The sequence below is a fragment of the Anomaloglossus baeobatrachus genome, chromosome 3 (assembly GCF_048569485.1).
Source record: "Anomaloglossus baeobatrachus isolate aAnoBae1 chromosome 3, aAnoBae1.hap1, whole genome shotgun sequence".
In the NCBI taxonomy this organism is placed as follows: domain Eukaryota; kingdom Metazoa; phylum Chordata; class Amphibia; order Anura; family Aromobatidae; genus Anomaloglossus; species Anomaloglossus baeobatrachus.
The window spans coordinates 558,260,280-558,279,341 of NC_134355.1; the positions used below are offsets into that span (position 1 = coordinate 558,260,280).

A 19,062-nucleotide genomic window follows, 5' to 3' on the forward strand; every position below is an offset into this window, starting at 1 on the left:
CTTCCTGTAACAGCCGGCAGAGCAGCATCTGTTACAAGAGATGAGCTTTTTTAGTGATCATAGCTGTGTAGCTGTGATCAACAGAAATTGAGTAATCAGTCTGCTGATCCTTATAGTCCCCTAGGGGCACTAGTAAAATTAAAAAAGTAAAAAAGCACAAGTTCAAATCACCCCCTTTTTGCTCAATTTGAAAATTTAAAGGGTTTAAAAAAAAATAAAAAATATGCACACATTTGGTATCGCCATGTTCAGAAATGCCCGATCAAAATATAAAATCAATTAATCTGATCGGCAAACGGCGTAGCGGCAAACAAATTCCAAACGCCAAAATTATTGGTTGCTGAAAGGGGTTTAAAGAAATGTTACAATTTTAATGATATTTCAGAAAACACTAATGTTGTATTTTCTTTATCGTTCCTATGGGAGACCCAGACCATGGGTGTATAGCTACTGCCTCCGGAGGACACACAAAGTTACTACACTCAAAACGTGTAGCTCCTCCCTCCTAGCATATACACCCCCTGCTAGCCAGTCCTAGCCAGTTTCAAGCTTTGTGTCAGGAGGATCACACACACACACACATGCATCCTTTTTTGATTTTTCATTTTTTCTAAAGATTTGGAAGAAAAGCGGGTCCACTGGACCCCCGGCATGTCCCTTCACACTCCCCTGGCGGCAGTGCTGTTAAGGTTGACTTCAGGGCAGAAATCCCTTCATGCCGCGCTCCTTCACCATCCCTTAGGGGCTCTGGCTTGAAGTTAGAGCCAACACGGTTCTCACTGCCTTGCAGGAGACCGGCCTCCATCCGCAGCCCTTTGGCAGGACCCTGCTGGACGGAGCACTGGACCCCCACCCCACCAGGGATTGGACCCTGCGTCTCAAAGCTAAGTATAGAGACGTTGTTCAAGGGTCCTTCTACAATGTGGATTTATTGAGGGGACAGTGATTTATGTTGATAATGCTGCTTTTTACAGTTTTTCCGGCCGGTTTCTCAGTTTTTACTGAGTACCGCGCCGATGATGCCTGATTTTCGGCCGCATGTATAACTCTAGGCCCCGGCTTCAGCCGCGGCCTAGTTTCGTTTTGTTCCCCTGCATGTTACTCATGCAAGGGGACACTGCAGCGCCGCCCGCCGGCCGCTCTGCACAGGGGACGACACTCCGTTTTAGGAGATGATTCCCTCCCCTGTACATGCCTTAGCCCTCCGATTCCCGCTCCTAGGTTAACCCCCGCCCCCCCCCCCTCACTCTGGCGCCATTTTCTCAGCGTTCTTAGTACGCTGATCGGCGCTGGCTGCTCTGCAGCAGAGGGAGTGGATATATGGCTGGGGGTCCAGGCTTGGAACCTGAGGGGGCACTCATAATAGCGGCCTGATAAGTCACAACCTCTGGCTGTGCACTTTTATACACAATCACGGCATTCTGAGGGAGTTAATTCTTTATTATAGAACCTCCTCAGCAGCATGTCTCACACTAGGAGCAAAGCTCCAAGGCTGTATGCTACATGTTCTGCATGTAAACTCATATTGCCTGAACCGGCACGGACCCACACTGTAATGGTCCTTATGTGGTGCCTCTGCCTGGAGTCTCCCCAGGCTGACCCCTGTCTCGGGTATTCTAGACATTCTAGACATAGCCCCCCACCTCTGCAGCATGTCTCACAGAGCGAGGCTGCAGGCTGTTTTTAGTATCCACTGCTGGTAGTCTCGTACGGCTGTACCGAGCTCATAACCACTGTGGCCCCTCAGCTTGGAGGCTCATTCAGGGTCCCTCCAGCTGCTCCGGTCGATGGCTGACCCCTGGGGGAATCTTTTTTTTTTTTTTCCAGGGGTCGGCCTGTCCCGGCATCTGCTGAGCATGCAGCCCCCTTCTCAGGGCGTTTTCTGCTCGCTCAGCAAAGCTCTCAGACCCCGTCCTCCTGACAGGGAGACGCAGGGTCCCCTGTCCTCCCCGTCCCGCAGCTCCGATTACGAGCTGACTCATTGGACGAGGAGGATGTCACGGACGCTACTTTAGGTACTTTGATCCGTCCGTAGGTGACGCGGATGCGACTGATTGGATTGCGTCCATTATACTTGTATTGGACCTCCATCCGCCTGTATCAGGGGAGTATTCCCCGCTGGCAGTAAGGCATCAGTATACCTTTAACAAGACGAGGAGTGTGTTCCTTAACCACTCCAGTTTTCAGGCGTCCAAGCCCACAGCCTGTCCTGCAGATCCCACAACGGGGTTCTGCTGCCTGTCTCCCCCTCCCATCAGAGGTGGTCAAGGAGTGTACTCATTCGCCAAGGGTGGCCACTCCGGTGTCTAGACTTTCAGCCCGGATAGTTGTATCAGTGGCTGACGGCACCTCTATAAGGATCCCACGGTACATTAATTTTGTACTGGACCTCAATCCGCCGGAGTTACCTTATCTAGGTAAACACAACGTGTGTTCCTTAACCACTCCGGTTTTCAGGTCCCTGTGACCAGCCCAGGGTCCGCTCTGACAGTCGCTTCCCATGAAGCGTGATTCTGAGGACTGTTTCCCCTGTCCACCAATAGTGGTCAAGAAGTGGGCTCATTCACCTCAGGTGGCTCTGCCCGGACCGTTATGTCAGTGGCTGATGGCTCCTCAGAGGAGATGCATTCCCTCACAGGGACCCTATGCCCAAAACGGTTGCCTGAACTTCCAGACTTCAGTCTTTTCATCCTCTGCCTAGGTCTGCCATGCTAGACACCGCACGGCGGTGGTCTTGGCTACTTTCCTCACTGTCCGCAGGCTCCTGTGGCTTCGGAAATGGAGGGTAGATGCCTCTATAGAGGTTCCTTGCTGGGCTCCTCTTTGGTGGGACCAGTCTCTTCGAAACCGACTGGATGAAATTTAGGAAGCTCTTGGCGGGGAGAGTTCTTCCTTGCCACAAACCTAAACCAGGGAACCTGTCCAGGGCAGGAATCAGTTGAGGTTTCGGTGGTTTCCGTTCCTCCATCTGATCGTCCTCTAGCTCGGCCTAGGTTCATAGAACCAATTGGCTTGAAGCTGCGTCTTCAGAAGACCGCAGGAGATGCTGCCACTTAGTCAGCTCCCTCCGAGCTATCTAGCCACGCCAACCTCCTCCTAGTCGGTGGCAGGCTCTCTCCACTTGGCGACGTATGGTTCTAACACGTCTCCGTTCAGTGGGGGCGGGATTATATCTCCCATGGCTACAAGATGGAGTTCTGTCCACCCGCCAAACAGATTTTTTCTGTTACCTCCTCCCGGCTCCAAGGCCGCCGCCTTCTCATAAGCCGTGGCATTTCTTGCAGGCCAATGGAGTAATTGTACCGAATCCCGACTGGGAACGGTTCTGAGATTTTTGTTTAAATCTATTTCTAGTCCCCGAAGAGGGCGGTGCCTTCCGACCTGGATCTTTAGCTTTTCAAGCATGGTCAGGTGTGGCGTTTTCACATGGAGTCTCTGTCTTGTTCCGTGTGTTTTTTTTTTTTCACCGGATCAATCAAGAACCCAAGGAGATTCCCTCGCAGCCTTCGGCATCAGAGATGCTTTTCTGCAACGGTCAATCGCAGTTTCACACCAGCGTTGACTGCGTTTTGCCATCAGAGTGGTCCAATTCGTGGCTCTTCCCTTGGGGTTGGCCACGGCCCCTCGAGTATTCTCATTGGGGCTGCTGTGATTAGGGTCCTGCACCCCTAGGGATTGACAGTGATCGTTTGCCCTAGACGGCCTTCTTCTCAGGCCTTCATCCAGTGCAGACTCTTAGCAGAGTACTTCGCTTACTCTCGCCACTCTAACCTATTCGGGTGGCTTGTCATTCTGTTCAAGTCCACTCTGACTTCGAACCAGAGGCTCTCAAGGACGCAATTCGAGACTGTCGGCTCTTGTGAAGCCGCTCTTAGTCGATAAGTAGTCCCTCCGCTGGCGGTCGACGTCGTTCTATCAGACACCAAATACAGGTGCTGGTCAGACGGTGGCGTCAATGGAAGCGATTCCTTGCCCAGTTTCTCCTGTGCTCTCTGAGACTGGATGTTGTCCGCTGTACACGCGAACTCCCTCCTTCCACGGGGTGGTGGCTTTGCCACTGACCTGGGGCTCGTTTTCAGGGGTGGTTTCGACCACTCTGTCTCAGGGACGCTCCTTCCTGGCCCCGTCCCAGGTGATTCTCACCAGGGTGCTGGTCTTTCCGCCTTGGGAGCATTATATCTCCACCGCGGAGCGCAGGGCGCTTGGACTCTGTCCGAATCAGCCCTCTAGTTCAATGGGCTAGAAATCAGAGCTGTATTCTAGCTCTCTAGCCTTCACCATTTGTTGGCGGCTAGGCACATTCGAGTTCAGTCGGATAACGTTACAGCGTTTTCCTACATCAATTTCCAGATCGGGACACTCAGCCGCCTGGCAATCTTGGCGCCTCAACATTCTTCACTGGACAAGGGACTCCTAGTCCACCGTATCCGCAGCCCACATCCTAGATGTCAAAACTGCGGGCAGATTATTTCAGCTGTCCAACCGTGGTCCACAATCCTCAGGTTTTGCGGTAGACACACTGGTTCATGTTTGATCCCAGCTTCGTCTCTACCTCTTGCCCAGAGCCCTGCACAAGATCAGGGAAGGGGGCCGTCGGGTCATTCTCTTACAGACTGACCCAGGCAGGCTTCGTATCCTGACCTGCTCTTTCTGTCCGTTGGATTGCCATGGCATCTTCCGGTCCGTCCAGACCTTTTCTCAGAAGGTCCGTTTTTTCCGTCAGAATTCTGGATTCTCGGATTGACGGCGTAGCTATTGAGTCCTGGATCTTGGCGACTTCTGGTATCCTTCCTGAAGTCATCTCCGCTATGACTCGAGCTCCAAGGTGTCCTTGGACCTTTTTAGCCTTGCCGACCCTCCTGTCCCTTCCACAGTCCGGTCTACAGCTAGGACTATCCCTCATTAAGGGACAGGTCTCCGTTCTGTCGGTATGTGCCAGCGGCGTATCGTCCGGCTGGCTCCGGTGCGCTCCTTTAAGGGCGCGTCTTACATCATTCCGCCTTTCCGGCGGTCTATGGAGCCCTGGGACCTTAATCCGGTCCTCCCCGTTCCCGGAAACCCCCCTTTGCGCTTCTTAGGGAGGTTTCTTTGTTTCATCTTTCACAGAAAGTAGTCTTTCTAGTGGCTATAATTTCCTGCCAGGGAGTTCTGGCTGCACTCTCTCTGAGTTACCCCCTTTTTTGGTCTTTTGCATCAAGACAAGGTGGTCTCCGTCCGACTCCGGACTTTTTTCCCTAAGGTGGTTACTGCTTCCACCTTATCCGGGGCAATTTTCCTGCCTTCCTTTTGTCCGGCTCCTCTTCATCGCTTGAGGAAGCGTTGCATATCCTGGATCTGGTGCGGGCGCCCCGGATCTAGGTGTCTCGCACCGCCGTTATTAGGCGGTGCACCTCTCTCTAGTACTGACTGCTAGTCAGCATAGCGGTCTCTCTGCATCTAAGCCGACCCTTGTTCGTTAGCTTAGGTCGGCCATTTCCGAGGCCTACAAGTGTACTCAAGTGCCTTCCCCGCTGGGGATCAGAGCACATTTGATCAGACCTGTCGGTGCCTTTTCGGCTTTCAGGCTACGGCTCAGTAGGTCTGTCAGACGGCAGCTCGAATTAGTCTGCATACTTTTTCGAAGCTCTATCCAAGGCATGCTCTTGCTTTGGCAGACGCGGGCTTCGGCAGACGCATCTTTCAGGTGTCTGTCGCCCATTTGTGAAGTTGGGTTTTCCTGCTTCTCAGTTGTCTGTTTATTCCCACCCATGGACTGCTTTGGGACGTCCCATGGTCTGGGTCTCCCATAGGAACGATAAAGAAAAAGAGAATTTTGTTTACTTACCGTAAATTCTTTTTCTTATAGTTCCGTCATGGGAGACCCAGCACCCTCCCTATTGCCTGTTGGCAAGTTTCTTGTTCCGTGTGTCTTCACCGGCTGTTGTTGTAGACAGAGGCTCCGGTTATTCCGGGTTTTACTCTATCTCTACTTGTGGGTGGATGTCCTCCTTCAGCTTTTGCACTAAACTGGCTAGGACTGGCTAGCAGGGGGTGTATATGCTAGGAGGGAGGAGCTACACGTTTTGAGTGTAGTAACTTTGTGTGTCCTCCGGAGGCAGTAGCTATACACCCATGGTCTGGGTCTCCCATGACGGAACTATAAGAAAAAGAATTTACGGTAAGTAAACAAAATTCTCTTTTTTCTTATGCAGAAATCTAATTGCGGACATTTTTGGAGAATCTGGCGATGAAGAGGAGGAAGAGTTTACGGTAAGGAAGGATTATTAGTTTTCCTTTTTAAAACGTGAAGGAACTTCTGAAAATGACCTAGGGCTTTATGTTTAAATGTATTTTAAAATAGAAAAACTTTGAGAGAGGTTGGTTCTCTATTGCTTCATTGAGTGACACATGAAGACTGCTCCAGTATGCTGCTGCCAATAGAAGGCTGGCACTAGGCAAAATAGTAAGTTCCTCTTTAGCAGGTTATACCCATCAACTGGCACAAAGATAATCACTGTTAGCTTAGTGGTTGTAGGTGGCAGACACTGGTCTGCATTTAGACCAGTCTCTACCTTAAGTGTTGTAATTTTTTTTTAAGCAGCATTTCTTTTTTCTTTCAAATTTTGCCTGAGGGAAACGGTGTAATCGCTTATTCCGTTATCCCACCTAGTGAACGATGTGACACCCGTCACACTGTGCCCTCTCTGGTCTGCAGTGGAGGGACTCTAACCCCTAACACATAAAGAGCGTTTAGGTGATCAGACAGTCCGTGACATTACCTCTCTGATCATCCACAACAGCGTGTCTGTGTCTGGAGCAAGATGTTTCTCGATCCCAGAATATTGCTTTCAGAGGTCCGAACTGTCTTCTACATTGCGTGTGAAGAGAAATCAGAATTATCTTCAGAAATTCCAAGGTATTCTCTCCACAGGCCAGTGATAGCCATCCACGGAGTAGCTTCCCCTTTTCTCCAGCATTGAGGAGGCTTCAGCTGCGGCTCCTTAAGGACCATGTCACTTTCCCCTCCTCTCCTAGGTTGGCTCCCTTAGTCTAAGGGCAGTGGGAGCTCTCCCTCCTTATAGAGGCTAGTTTTACAGCACCCACTGTCACTTCTGTGGTGCCTTGGTACCCTTCCTCGATCTATTCCCAAAATTTAGGCCCTGGCTTCTCTGCGGCCTATATGCCGATAGACAACACCCCCTACCCCTCTCACCCCATCTCGCTCGCAGGCTTTTTCCATGCGCTTTCTTAGCTCCGCCCCTCTAGTTCTGGATGTCAGTCTCCTGGCCTATTGTAATAGCCTGGGTGCTAGTGCATCTTTGCTCAGGCCATGTCCTTCTCATAGTAGTCACCATCTTGAAGGAGTGTGTCCTCCGCCGCACCTCTGTACTCCTGGTTCCTCCAATCCCCCACATGCTGCTCCCCCGTGTCTGCCTGTGGATCATCCTGTGCAAGGTGGGGTAAGCTTTACCTTCTATCAAGATGACACTCCTCAGCAGCACTCCCCTTCAGGTTCCCCTATGTCTAACTCGAAGGGAAAGGGTTCTCTCCCTCATTACTTTTGTAATAAACTTGTTCGTCTTGCAAATGCAAATTTCCAGGGGCCCTCTGTTTTGATTGTAGCCGCCTCCCAGGAGCTTCTCACTGCCCGTGAGGACATGTTGCTGACCCTCCAGTATGGGCCTTGCTTCTCTGTCCGTTGCCAAGCTAACCAAGGTCTCACAGACCTTAGTTTCTGTCCTGGACAGCCTACCTAGCGTCCTGCCCACCTTGGGTTCCTTGTCCACTCCTTTAGCTGAGGCAGATCCTACTGCTATTCCTTAATAGGTACAAGGAAAGGATCCACTCCAGCTCACCAAAACCCTGTTTCTGGACCTTCTGGACTAGTCTCTCGGTCTTGCTCTCCCCCTCCCAAGCCTAATGCAACACTCAAGTCCAACTCCGATTCTGATTTGAATTCCAAACAAGCCTCGAAGTTAACGGACATGGTGGACAGCCTAATCCTGGCTGGCAATCAGCCTTTGAATTTAAGGATGTAGACTCATCACCAGCAAGAAGTCTCTCACCGGTCTACCTTTTCAGGGTTCTCGCCTGTTTGGAGCAAAGTTGAATCAGATTATTCTTGAGGTAGGGTGGAAGGAGCACCCTGCTCCCTCACAAATACCCAACCGTCCCTCTACCAGACAGATGACTAAGCCCTTTTGGTCCTTGCAGCAATTCTTTTTTTTCTGAAGGGTCCATTTGTTAAAAGAAATCATTCAGAGACCTTCCTTCAAGCAAACTCCCTCCTAGTGTCCACACAATCAACAGTTTAGGACTGTTGGCTTAGCAGATGCTCCTCTGCATGACAGGTCTCTCATGGTGGGCCGATGACTCCTCTTTCAGATGTTTGGCATTCTACAGTCGAAGATGCTTGAATCAGGGAAGTAGTCTCCTTCGATCATAAGATAAAATTTGCCTCTTTCCCCTAGAATCGTTTTTTTCTAATCCCAGTCCCCCAAGCAACCCCACCCTCATTTCAGATTTTTTCAAAGCCATGTTTTCACTGGTCCGACTAGGCATCATAATTCCTGTTTTCACACGGAAGCGCTTCGCTGCTCCTTCAGATCCCGCTTGTGTTTGCACTTACATTCCCGCAGCCTTTTCCGGGTATTCACTCGCTGGCTTCAGACGTGCTCTGCGCATGGTCAGACTTTTCTGATCATGCGTAGAGCACATCTGAAACTGACAACGAGCACCCGGAAAATTCTGCGGGAATGGTAAGTGCGCACGCGCGGGATTCTGAAGGAGCGACGGGGAACGTTGCTCATGTGAATCCATGGTATCACGCCCACAGGGCGATGCGACGCCCATGGGGTGACTAGCTCTGCTATTTACGTAGGAAATATGTAAGTAATAAAACGATTTTTATTACTTTCATATTACACAATTTTACAACACAGGGATGGGTAGGGAGGTGTAATTAGGGCACACATGCGTCTGCTGATAGGTCAGAACTCATATTCTACATGACAGGTTCCCTTTAATGAAGATATCGTTCTTCCTTCATTTTGGCCCTCTCTTTCAGGTCCCATGGAACGATCCCTAAGTAAATCAATGTCGTTAGAGGCAATAGCATGTAACTTTCCAGTATATCTCCATAGATGCAAGGAATTCTTATGTCATTCCTGAAGGCACCCAGCAAGGACTTCAGGCCTTCAAGGCTATTATTGGTTGGTTGATTTGTTCTGCAATCTCACAAGTGCGCCGTACAAAAAAAATAGAACTCTTCCCGTCTGGGGTGTGTGCTCATTCCACTAGGGCTGTGGGGGCCTCTTGGGCCGTTCGTCATCTGGCTTCCGAGTTGCAGGTTTGCAAGGCACTGCCCTAGTCTGCTGTTCACATGTTCTCCAAATTTTACAGAGTTGATATGAATGCCTTAGATGCCTGCCTAGGCAGGAGAGTTTTGCAAGTTGCAGTTATGCGATTGCTGTCCTTAATTGAACTGTAATTCTTGTGCTTTCATTGGTTTACCTTTTTCCCACCCTTGAGATTGCTTTGGGATGTCCCATAGTCTTCCTGTGTCCCCCAATATGGCCACAGAGAAGAGGGGATTTTGGGTACTCACCATAAAATCTTTCTCAGAGCCTTCATTGGGGAACACAATACCCTCCCTTTCTTTCAATGTTTGTATTATCCATTGCTAATGCGAAGTCTGTTGCTTCTCTTAGGGTGCGTGCCCATGATTAGTGTTTGCAGCGTTTTAGATGTAACGTGTTTTTGCTGCTTCCAAAATCTGCGATGTACAGTAGAAACACTGGAAGGGATTTTTACAAATCCCATGCCCACTGTGCGTGTGCGGCCCACAGCAAAAATGGACCTGCGGTGCGGGTTTCAGAGGCCGCAGCATGTCAATTTTTTGCTGCGGAGTCTCATGCGTCCTCCATAAGAACACAGTGAGAGACCGCAGTGCACCAAACCCTGATCGTAGGTACGAGCAGCTGCAGTCTCCTGTGTTCTCCTGCAGAAGAGACTCGCGGCCTTGCCGCTTCCAGGATGCAGCGGGTCCTGACCCTTACAGCTTGCTCACTAATTAGCTTTGTGTCCATTTGAGGGTGTAACCTGCTGAGGAGCCAACTTTTTTTCTTCAGCGCTCTATTGGGAGACCCAGACGATTGGGGTATAGCTACTGCCCTCTGGAGGCCACACAAAGCACTACATCAAAAGTGCAAGGCCCCTCCCCCTCTGGCTATACCCCCCCGTGGTATCACGGGTTCTCCAGTTTTAGCTTTGTGTGCGAAGGAGGTCAGACATTCCATGCATAGCTCCACAGATTTTAGTCAGCAGTAGCTGCTGACTATTTCGGATGGAAGAAAAGAGGACACATATAGTGTCCCCAGCATGCTCCCTTCTCACCCCTGGATGGTGTTGTAAGGTTGAGGTACCTATTGCTGGTACAGGGCTGGAGCCTGACATGCTGTTTTCCTTCCACATCCCCTTGTAGGGCTCTGTGGAAGTGGGATCCTACCGGCCTCTCAGCTCTGACGCCGGGCTCCATCCACAGACCCATTAGAACCTGTTGGAGACGGAGCAGGAGTACGATCAGGGACAGGCCCTGCATCATACAGGTACTCTGTGTCCCCGGCAGGCACAGACACACTCCGGGCTGGCTGGGTGTTGTAGTGCGCCGGGGACCGCAACGTTGGAGCCAGTGTCCCTACAGATTACTGGGGGATTGTTTGTGTATGGGAACGCAGCGCCGACCCCCTCTGGACCGGGCGGCGCTGCTGTGACTTGTGGTGCGCCGGGGATCCGCCGTCCGCGCTTTTACGGCGGCGGCGGTTATAAATTGAGTCCCCGGCTTTTTGGGCCTAGGACGCCGGCAGCTCCGTTTCGTTCCCGCCCCCACCCTGTCATTCAGGGTAGGGGAGAGACGCTGTTCGCTAGCAGCGACGAGGGCTGGAGCCTGATTTACATGCTCCAGCCCTCACACTAGGCACAGAGGGAAGCAGGCTTCCCGCTCTTGGCCAGGAACGCCCAGGGCCCGCCCCCCTTCCTCTCAGACGCCGGCAGCCATTACATGCAGTCTGGCTGGAGGAAGGACGCAAGGCTCTGGGAGACCTGGACTAGGGGCTATCTGGCGACCACACACCCGCTTTTTAAGCGGGCGGTAAGCGATTTGTCTGTGCTGGTCCCTCTAGTGCCTCACGGTGTATCGGTGTACTGTACAGATATATAAATATTGTATTTCTTGCACTGTGAGGTCGCTTCTGGCTGCATCTCCCAGATCACTCTGTGGAAGCAGCAACATGCCATCCTCAAAACGCAAGGCTGCCAAGGCCAGGGCTGTGTGTGCTGCGTGTGCTGCATGTGGGGCTAATCTACCAGCAGGCTCCCATTGTGTGCAATGCTCCGACCCGGTGCTGCTTCGCCAGCCGGAGTCAGGAGGGGTAGTGACCCAGGCTGAGACGCTTGTAAGTTCTGCCCCGGTGACAGGGACAGACTTTGCAGTTTTTGCGGATAATATGTCTGTGTCTATGGCAAAAATCCTTGAAACCTTGCAATCTATGCATGGGGCTCAGTCTTTGGACACGGCGAGGCCTCTGCCCTCAGGTCCCCCTCACTTGGATTTAATCCAGCCCACAGGGGGGTCCCCGGCTTCACAGGCCGAGGATTATGACTCAGATGATAGCCCCAGCCACCCTAAGCGAGCTCGCTGGGAAAGACCCTCGACGTCATCACACTGCTCAGGGTCTCAGCGCAATCAGTCTCCCTGTGATGTGTCTGATGAGAGTGATCAGGAATCCATTCCTGGAATCCCTCTCAACCTGGATACCCCTGATGGGGATGCCATGGTAAACGACCTTATCTCAGCCATCAATAGGCTGTTGGATATTTCTCCCCCAGCCCCCTCAGCAGAAGAGGCGGCTGCGGAGCAGGAAAAGTTTCGTTTCCTTTATCCCAAGCGTAAATTGAGTGCTTTCTTGGATCACTCTGACTTCAGAGAATCAATCCAGAAGCACGACGCTCACCCAGAAAGGCGTTTCTCTAAACGATCTAAAGATACGCGTTTCCCTTTCCCCCCTGAGGTGGTCAAGCGCTGGACACAGTGTCCAAAGGTAGACCCCCCGATTTCCAAACTCGCAGCTAGGTCTATAGTTGCAGTGGAGGATGGCGCTTCACTTAAAGATGCCAATGACAGACAGATGGACCTTTGGTTAAAATCTGTCTATGAAGCTATCGGCGCGTCGTTTGCTCCGGCATTCGCAGCCGTATGGGCACTCCAGGCTATTTCAGCTGGCTTAGCAAAAGTGGATGCTATCATACATCCAGCAGTGCCGCAAGTGGCGCACCTTACCACGCAGATGTCGGCGTTTGCGTCTTACGCTATCAATGCGGTCCTAGAATCTACCAGTCGCACCTCAATGGCGTCCGCCAATTCGGTAGTTTTGCGCAGAGCCTTGTGGTTAAAGGACTGGAAAGCAGATGCTGGTTCCAAAAAATGTTTAACCAGTTTGCCTTTATCTAGAGAGAGACTGTTTGGCGAGCCATTGGCTGATATCATTAAGCAGTCCAAGGGTAAAGACTCCTCTTTACCACAACCCAGAACAACCAAACCTCAGCAGAAAAAGTGGCAGCAGAGGTTTCAGTCCTTTCGAGGTTCGGGCAAGACACCATTTACCTCGTCCAAAGGGACTCAGAGGACGCAAAGAAACTCAGATTCGTGGCGGGCTCACACGCGCCCCAAGAAAGCAAATGGAGGTACCGCTTCCAAAGCGGCTACCTCATGACTTCCAGCCCCCTCCCTCCGCATCGCCGGTCGGGGGCAGGCTCTCCCGCTTTTCCGGCATTTGGATGTCACAGGTCAAAGACCGGTGGGTGACGGACATTTTGTCTCGCGGGTACAGAATCGAGTTCAATTCTCGTCCTCCAGCTCGGTTCTTCAGAACCTCCCCACATCCAGACCGAGCAGATGCTCTGCTGCAGGCGGTGGACTCCCTAAGAGCGGAAGGAGTGGTGATCCCAGTCCCGCCTCAGGAACAAGGGCAAGGGTTTTACTCCAATCTCTTTGTGGTTCCAAAAAAGGACGGCTCGTTCCGTCCTGTTCTGGACCTAAAACGGCTCAACAAACATGTGCACGCCAGGAAGTTCCGGATGGAAACCCTGCGTTCTGTCATTGCCTCAATGTCCAGAGGAGACTTCCTTGCCTCAATAGACATCAAAGATGCTTATCTCCACGTGCCAATTGCTACAGAACATCAACGTTTTCTACGTTTTGTGATAGGAGACGACCATTTTCAGTTCGTAGCTCTGCCATTTGGTCTGGCGACAGCCCCACGGGTCTTCACCAAGGTCATGGCGGCGGTGGTAGCAGTCTTGCACTCTCAGGGACACTCGGTGATCCCTTACCTAGACGATTTACTAGTCAAAGCTCCCTCTCAAGAGGCATGTCAGCACAGCCTGAATGCTACGCTGGAGACCCTACAGTCTTTCGGATGGATCATCAACTTTCCAAAGTCGATCCTATCACCGACTCAATCACTAACGTATCTTGGCATGGAGTTTCATACTCTAGCAGCGATAGTGAAGCTTCCGCTGGACAAGCAGCGGTCACTACAGACAGGGGTGCAATCTCTTCTGCAGGGCCAGTTGCATCCCTTGCGGCGCCTCATGCATTTCCTAGGGAAGATGGTGGCAGCCATGGAAGCAGTTCCCTTTGCGCAGTTTCATCTGCGCCCACTTCAATGGGACATTCTCCGCCAATGGGACGGGAAGTCAACGTCCCTGGACAGGAAAGTCTCGCTTTCCCAGACGGCCAAGGACTCCCTACAATGGTGGCTCCTTCCCACCTCATTGTCTCAGGGAAGATCCTTCCTGCCCCCATCCTGGGCAGTAGTCACGACAGATGCGAGTCTGTCAGGGTGGGGAGCAGTATTTCTCCACCACAGGGCTCAGGGGACGTGGACTCCGCAGGAGTCCACCCTTCAGATCAATGTTCTGGAGATCAGAGCAGTGTATCTTGCTCTACTGGCCTTCCAACAGTGGCTGGAAGGAAAGCAGATCCGAATCCAATCGGACAACTCCACAGCGGTGGCATACATCAACCACCAAGGAGGGACGCGCAGTCGGCAAGCCTTCCAAGAAGTCCGGCGCATTCTATTGTGGGTGGAGGACAGAGCATCCACCATATCCGCGGTTCACATCCCAGGCGTAGAAAACTGGGAAGCAGACTTCCTCAGTCGCCAGGGCATGGACGCAGGGGAGTGGTCCCTTCACCCGGACGTGTTTCAGGAAATCTGTCGCCGCTGGGGAGTGCCGGACGTCGACCTAATGGCATCCCGGCACAACAACAAGGTCCCGGCATTCATGGCGAGGTCGCGCGATCAAAGAGCTCTGGCGGCAGACGCCTTGGTTCAAGATTGGTCGCAGTTTCAGCTCCCATACGTGTTTCCGCCTCTGGCGCTCTTGCCCAGAGTGCTACGCAAGATCAGATCCGAGTGCAGCCGCGTCATACTCGTCGCTCCAGACTGGCCGAGGAGGTCGTGGTATCCGGATCTGTGGCATCTCACGATCGGTCGACCGTGGTCACTGCCAGACCGACCAGACTTACTGTCCCAAGGGCCGTTTTTCCATCAGAATTCTGCGGCCCTGAACCTGACTGTGTGGCCATTGAGTCCTGGATCCTAGCATCTGCTGGATTATCTCAGGGAGTCGTTGCCACAATGAGACAAGCTAGAAAGTCGAATTCGGCTAAGATCTACCACAGAACGTGGAAGATTTTCTTGTCCTGGTGCTCTGCTCAGGGAGTGTCTCCCTGGCCATTTGCATTGCCCAAGTTTCTTTCCTTCCTGCAATCGGGGTTAGAAAAGGGCTTGTCGCTCAGCTCCCTTAAAGGGCAAGTTTCGGCACTATCCGTGTTTTTTCAGAAGCGTCTAGCACGTCTTCCTAAGGTGCGCACGTTCCTGCAGGGGGTCTGTCATATTGTGCCCCCGTACAAGCGGCCGTTAGATCCTTGGGATCTGAACAGGGTACTAGTTGCTCTTCAGAAGCCGCCCTTCGAGCCTCTGAAGGAAGTTTCCTTTTCTCGGCTGTCACAGAAAGTGGCGTTTCTTGTTGCGATCACATCGCTTCGGCGAGTGTCTGAGCTGGCAGCTCTGTCATCCAAGGCTCCCTTCCTGGTGTTCCACCAGGACAAGGTAGTGCTGCGCCCTATTCCGGAGTTTCTCCCTAAGGTCGTATCCTCTTTTCATCTTAATCAGGATATATCCTTGCCTTCTTTTTGTCCTCATCCGGTTCACCGGTATGAAAAGGACTTACGTTTGCTAGATCTGGTGAGAGCACTCAGAATCTACATTTCCCGAACGGCGCCCATGCGCCGTGCCGATGCACTTTTTGTCCTTGTCGCTGGTCCGCGCAAGGGGTTGCAGGCTTCTAAAGCCACCCTGGCTCGATGGATCAAAGAACCAATTCTAGAGGCCTACCGTTCTGCGGGGCTTCCGGTTCCTTCAGGGCTAAAAGCCCACTCAACCAGAGCCGTGGGTGCGTCCTGGGCATTTCGTCACCAGGCTTCGGCTCAACAGGTGTGCCAGGCAGCTACCTGGTCCAGTCTGCACGCTTTCACCAAGCATTATCAGGTGCATACCTATGCTTCGGCGGATGCCAGCTTAGGTAGAAGAGTCCTGCAGGCGGCAGTGACACCCCTGTAGGGGAGGGCTGTTTTGCAGCTCTAACATGAGGTATTTCTTTACCCACCCAGGGACAGCTTTTGGACGTCCCAATCGTCTGGGTCTCCCAATAGAGCGCTGAAGAAGAAGGGAATTTTGTTACTTACCGTAAATTCCTTTTCTTCTAGCTCTTATTGGGAGACCCAGCACCCGCCCTGTTGTCCTTCGGGATGTTTTTTTGTTGTTTGCGGGTACACATGTTGTTCATGTTGAACGGTTTTTTCAGTTCTCCGATGTTATTCGGAGTTAATTTGTTTAAACCAGTTATTGGCTTCCTCCTTCTTGCTTTGGCACTAAAACTGGAGAACCCGTGATACCACGGGGGGGTATAGCCAGAGGGGGAGGGGCCTTGCACTTTTGATGTAGTGCTTTGTGTGGCCTCCAGAGGGCAGTAGCTATACCCCAATCGTCTGGGTCTCCCAATAAGAGCTAGAAGAAAAGGAATTTACGGTAAGTAACAAAATTCCCTTCTTTGCCTAGTGTAACAGCAGCAAACACCCATGGTTCTTCCTGTGTCCTCCAATGAAGGCTGCAAGAAAGATTATAGAACTATCCAAAATCCTTCCCTTTTTTTTTTTTCTTTTCTTCATATCACAATTTTATTTTAAAATAAATCTTGCCGTTTTCACTTTGGCCACTGGCGCCCTCTTAAACCCTTATCAACTTGCTGTTTTAATACTTGCACAATACACATTGAACGGACCCTCTACTAACTCTTGGGCTATGTGCGCACAGTGCGTTTCTTTGTCGCTCCATTGGGAGACCCAGACAATTGGGTGTATAGCTTCTGCCTCCGGAGGCCACACAAAGTATTACACTTTAAAAAGTGTAACCCCCTCCCCTCTGCCTATACACCCTCCCGTGCATCACGGGCCCATCAGTTTTATGCTTTGTGTTGAAGGAGGCACACATTCACGCAAGCTCCACATTTAGTCAGCAGCAGCTGCTGATTGTATCGGATGGAAGAAAAGAGGGCCCCCACGGGGCCCCCGGCATGCTCCCTTCTCACCCCACTAAGTCGGCGGTGCTGTCAAGGTTGAGGTACCCATTGCGGGTACAAAGGCTGGAGCCACATGCCGTTTTCCTTCCCCATCCCTTAGAGGCTCTGGGAGAAGTGGGATCCTAACCGGTCACCTTTCACTAGCACCGGGCTCCCTCCGCAGCCCCTGGGGGAATCTGACTGACAGGAGACTGGGTATCATCAGGGACAGGCCCTGCATCTAAAAGGTACTCTGTGTCCCCTTGGGGACGGCGCAGGAGCGCCTGTTACAGACGCTGCAGCGGCTGCTGTTTTTCTGTGACGACCGGGACTACCGCGCCGACCGCGCCTGTTCGTCGGCCGCGTTATTAAATTTAGTCCCCGGCTTCTGCGGCCTAGTACCATAACTCCCGCCCCCGGGTCTGCCAGTCAGGGGTAAGGGCGGGACGGTCGACTGGACGTCGGCAGTGAGGGCTGGAGCATACTTAGGTGTTCTCCTCCCCCCTCACTGAGCACTGTGGGGCACCAGATTCCCGCACTTTATTAGTCACCGCCCACGGCTCCCTCCTCCCCTGAGAACTCTGGCAGCCATTGTTACAATCACTTCTGCAGGTGGAGGTTTTCAGAACGAGCTCCACAGCTCTGGGAGGCCCAGGCGGGGAATCTGGTGGACACACAACCGCTTTGGGCGGTCTGTAAGCCACACCGGTTACCAGGTGCTGGCCCCCCTGAGGTGCCGAAGTGTGTGTGTAATATATATATATATATATATATATATATATATATATATTAGTATACATTTTCTCTGTTCGGCCGCATTATTTTGCTTTTGGCTATATACCCTCACTGATCACTCTCAGAGGAGACAACCGCATGTCGTCCGCAAAGAGCAAGGGTGCCAAGGCACAGGCTTATTTTGCAACCTGTACCTCTTGTGCGGCTATGTTACCTGCAGGTTCCACCTACCCTCACTGTGTGCAATTCTCGGCCCCTGTGGCACTCACTCAGCCGGAGCCTCGGGCACTGATGGGAATCTCGGCTCAGGTAGAACCGCCGGCTTCCACTGTCCAGGTGGCAGGGACAGAGTTTGCAGTTTTGGCTGAGAAACTCTGAGTCGCTTTCACAGTCCATGGCTCAGTCTATGGACAAATGGTCTGCTAAGATACTAGAAGCCTTGCAGTCCAGATCGGTAACACAGGCCCAGGGCACTGTGAGTTCATCGCCCCCAGGCCCCTCTCGGTCGGCGCAGCAAAGTGCTCCTGGGGTGACACCTAGGTCCCACGGTGAGGACTCCAACACGGACCGCAGTCCCAGACCGGCTAAGCGGGCTCGCAGGGAACCTTCCCCGACTTCATCACGCTGTTCGGGGTCTCAGCATGAGGACTCTCTGGAGGATGAAGCGGAGGTCGCAGCTCAGGGCTCTGATCCTGACGTTGCTCTCAATCTAGATACACCTGAAGGGGACGCCATAGTAAATGACCTTATAGCGTCCATCAACCAGGTGCTAGATCTTTCTCCCCCAACTCCACCTATAGAGGAGTCTGCTTCGCAGCAGGAGAAGCACCAGTTTAGGTTTCCCAAACGTACACGGAGTGCGTTTTTCGATCACTCTAACTTCAGAGATGCTGTCCAGAAGCACAGAGCATTTCCGGACAAGCGCTTTACTAAGCGCCTTAATGACACACGTTACCCCTTCCCCCCTGACGTAGTTAAGGGTTGGGCTCAGTGTCCCAAGGTGGATCCTCCAGTCTCTAGACTGGCGGCTAGATCCGTAGTATCAGTGGCAGATGGTTCATCGCTCAAGGATGCCACGGACAGGCAAATAGAGCTCCTGATGAAATCCATCTATGAAGCCATAGGCGCGTCTTTTGCTCCGGCCTTTGCAGCCGTGTGGGCACTCCAAGCTATCTCAGCTTGTCTGTCTGAGATTAATGCGGTCACACGTACCTCTGCTCCGCAAGTTGTGTCTTTGACTTCTCAGGCGTCAGCCTTTTCGTCCTACGCCATGAACGCCGTCCTGGACTCTGCGAGCCGTACAGCGGTAGCATCCGCTAATTCGGTGGCAGTCCGCAGGGCCATGTGGCTACGCGAATGGAAGGCAGACTCTGCTTCCAAGAAGTTCTTAACCGGTTTGCCATTTTCTGGCGACCGTTTGTTTGGCGAGCAATTGGACGAAATTATTAAACAATCCAAGGGAAAGGACTCGTCCTTACCCCAGTCCAAACCAGACCTCAGCAACGAAGGATACAACCGAGGTTTCGGTCCTTTCGGCCCTCAGCCAGGTCCCATTCCTCCACGTCCAACAGGTCAGAGAAGGGCCAGAGGAACTCTTCTGCATGGCGGTCTAAGTCACGTCCTACAAAGACCGCCGGAGGAACCGCCTCCAAGGCGGCCTCCTCA

General features: G+C 52.1%; 1 protein-coding gene across 2 annotated transcripts in view; it reads left to right on the plus strand.

The window, feature by feature from the left end:
* The window catches only part of IWS1 (interacts with SUPT6H, CTD assembly factor 1), a 114,508-nt gene that overhangs the window by 31,787 nt on the left and 63,659 nt on the right, over positions 1-19,062 (plus strand). For both annotated transcript variants that reach the window (XM_075340842.1, XM_075340843.1), the window contains exon 5: positions 6,192-6,249. In XM_075340842.1, the coding sequence (XP_075196957.1) occupies positions 6,192-6,249 (58 nt within the window). The remainder of the gene's footprint in view (positions 1-6,191; positions 6,250-19,062) is intronic.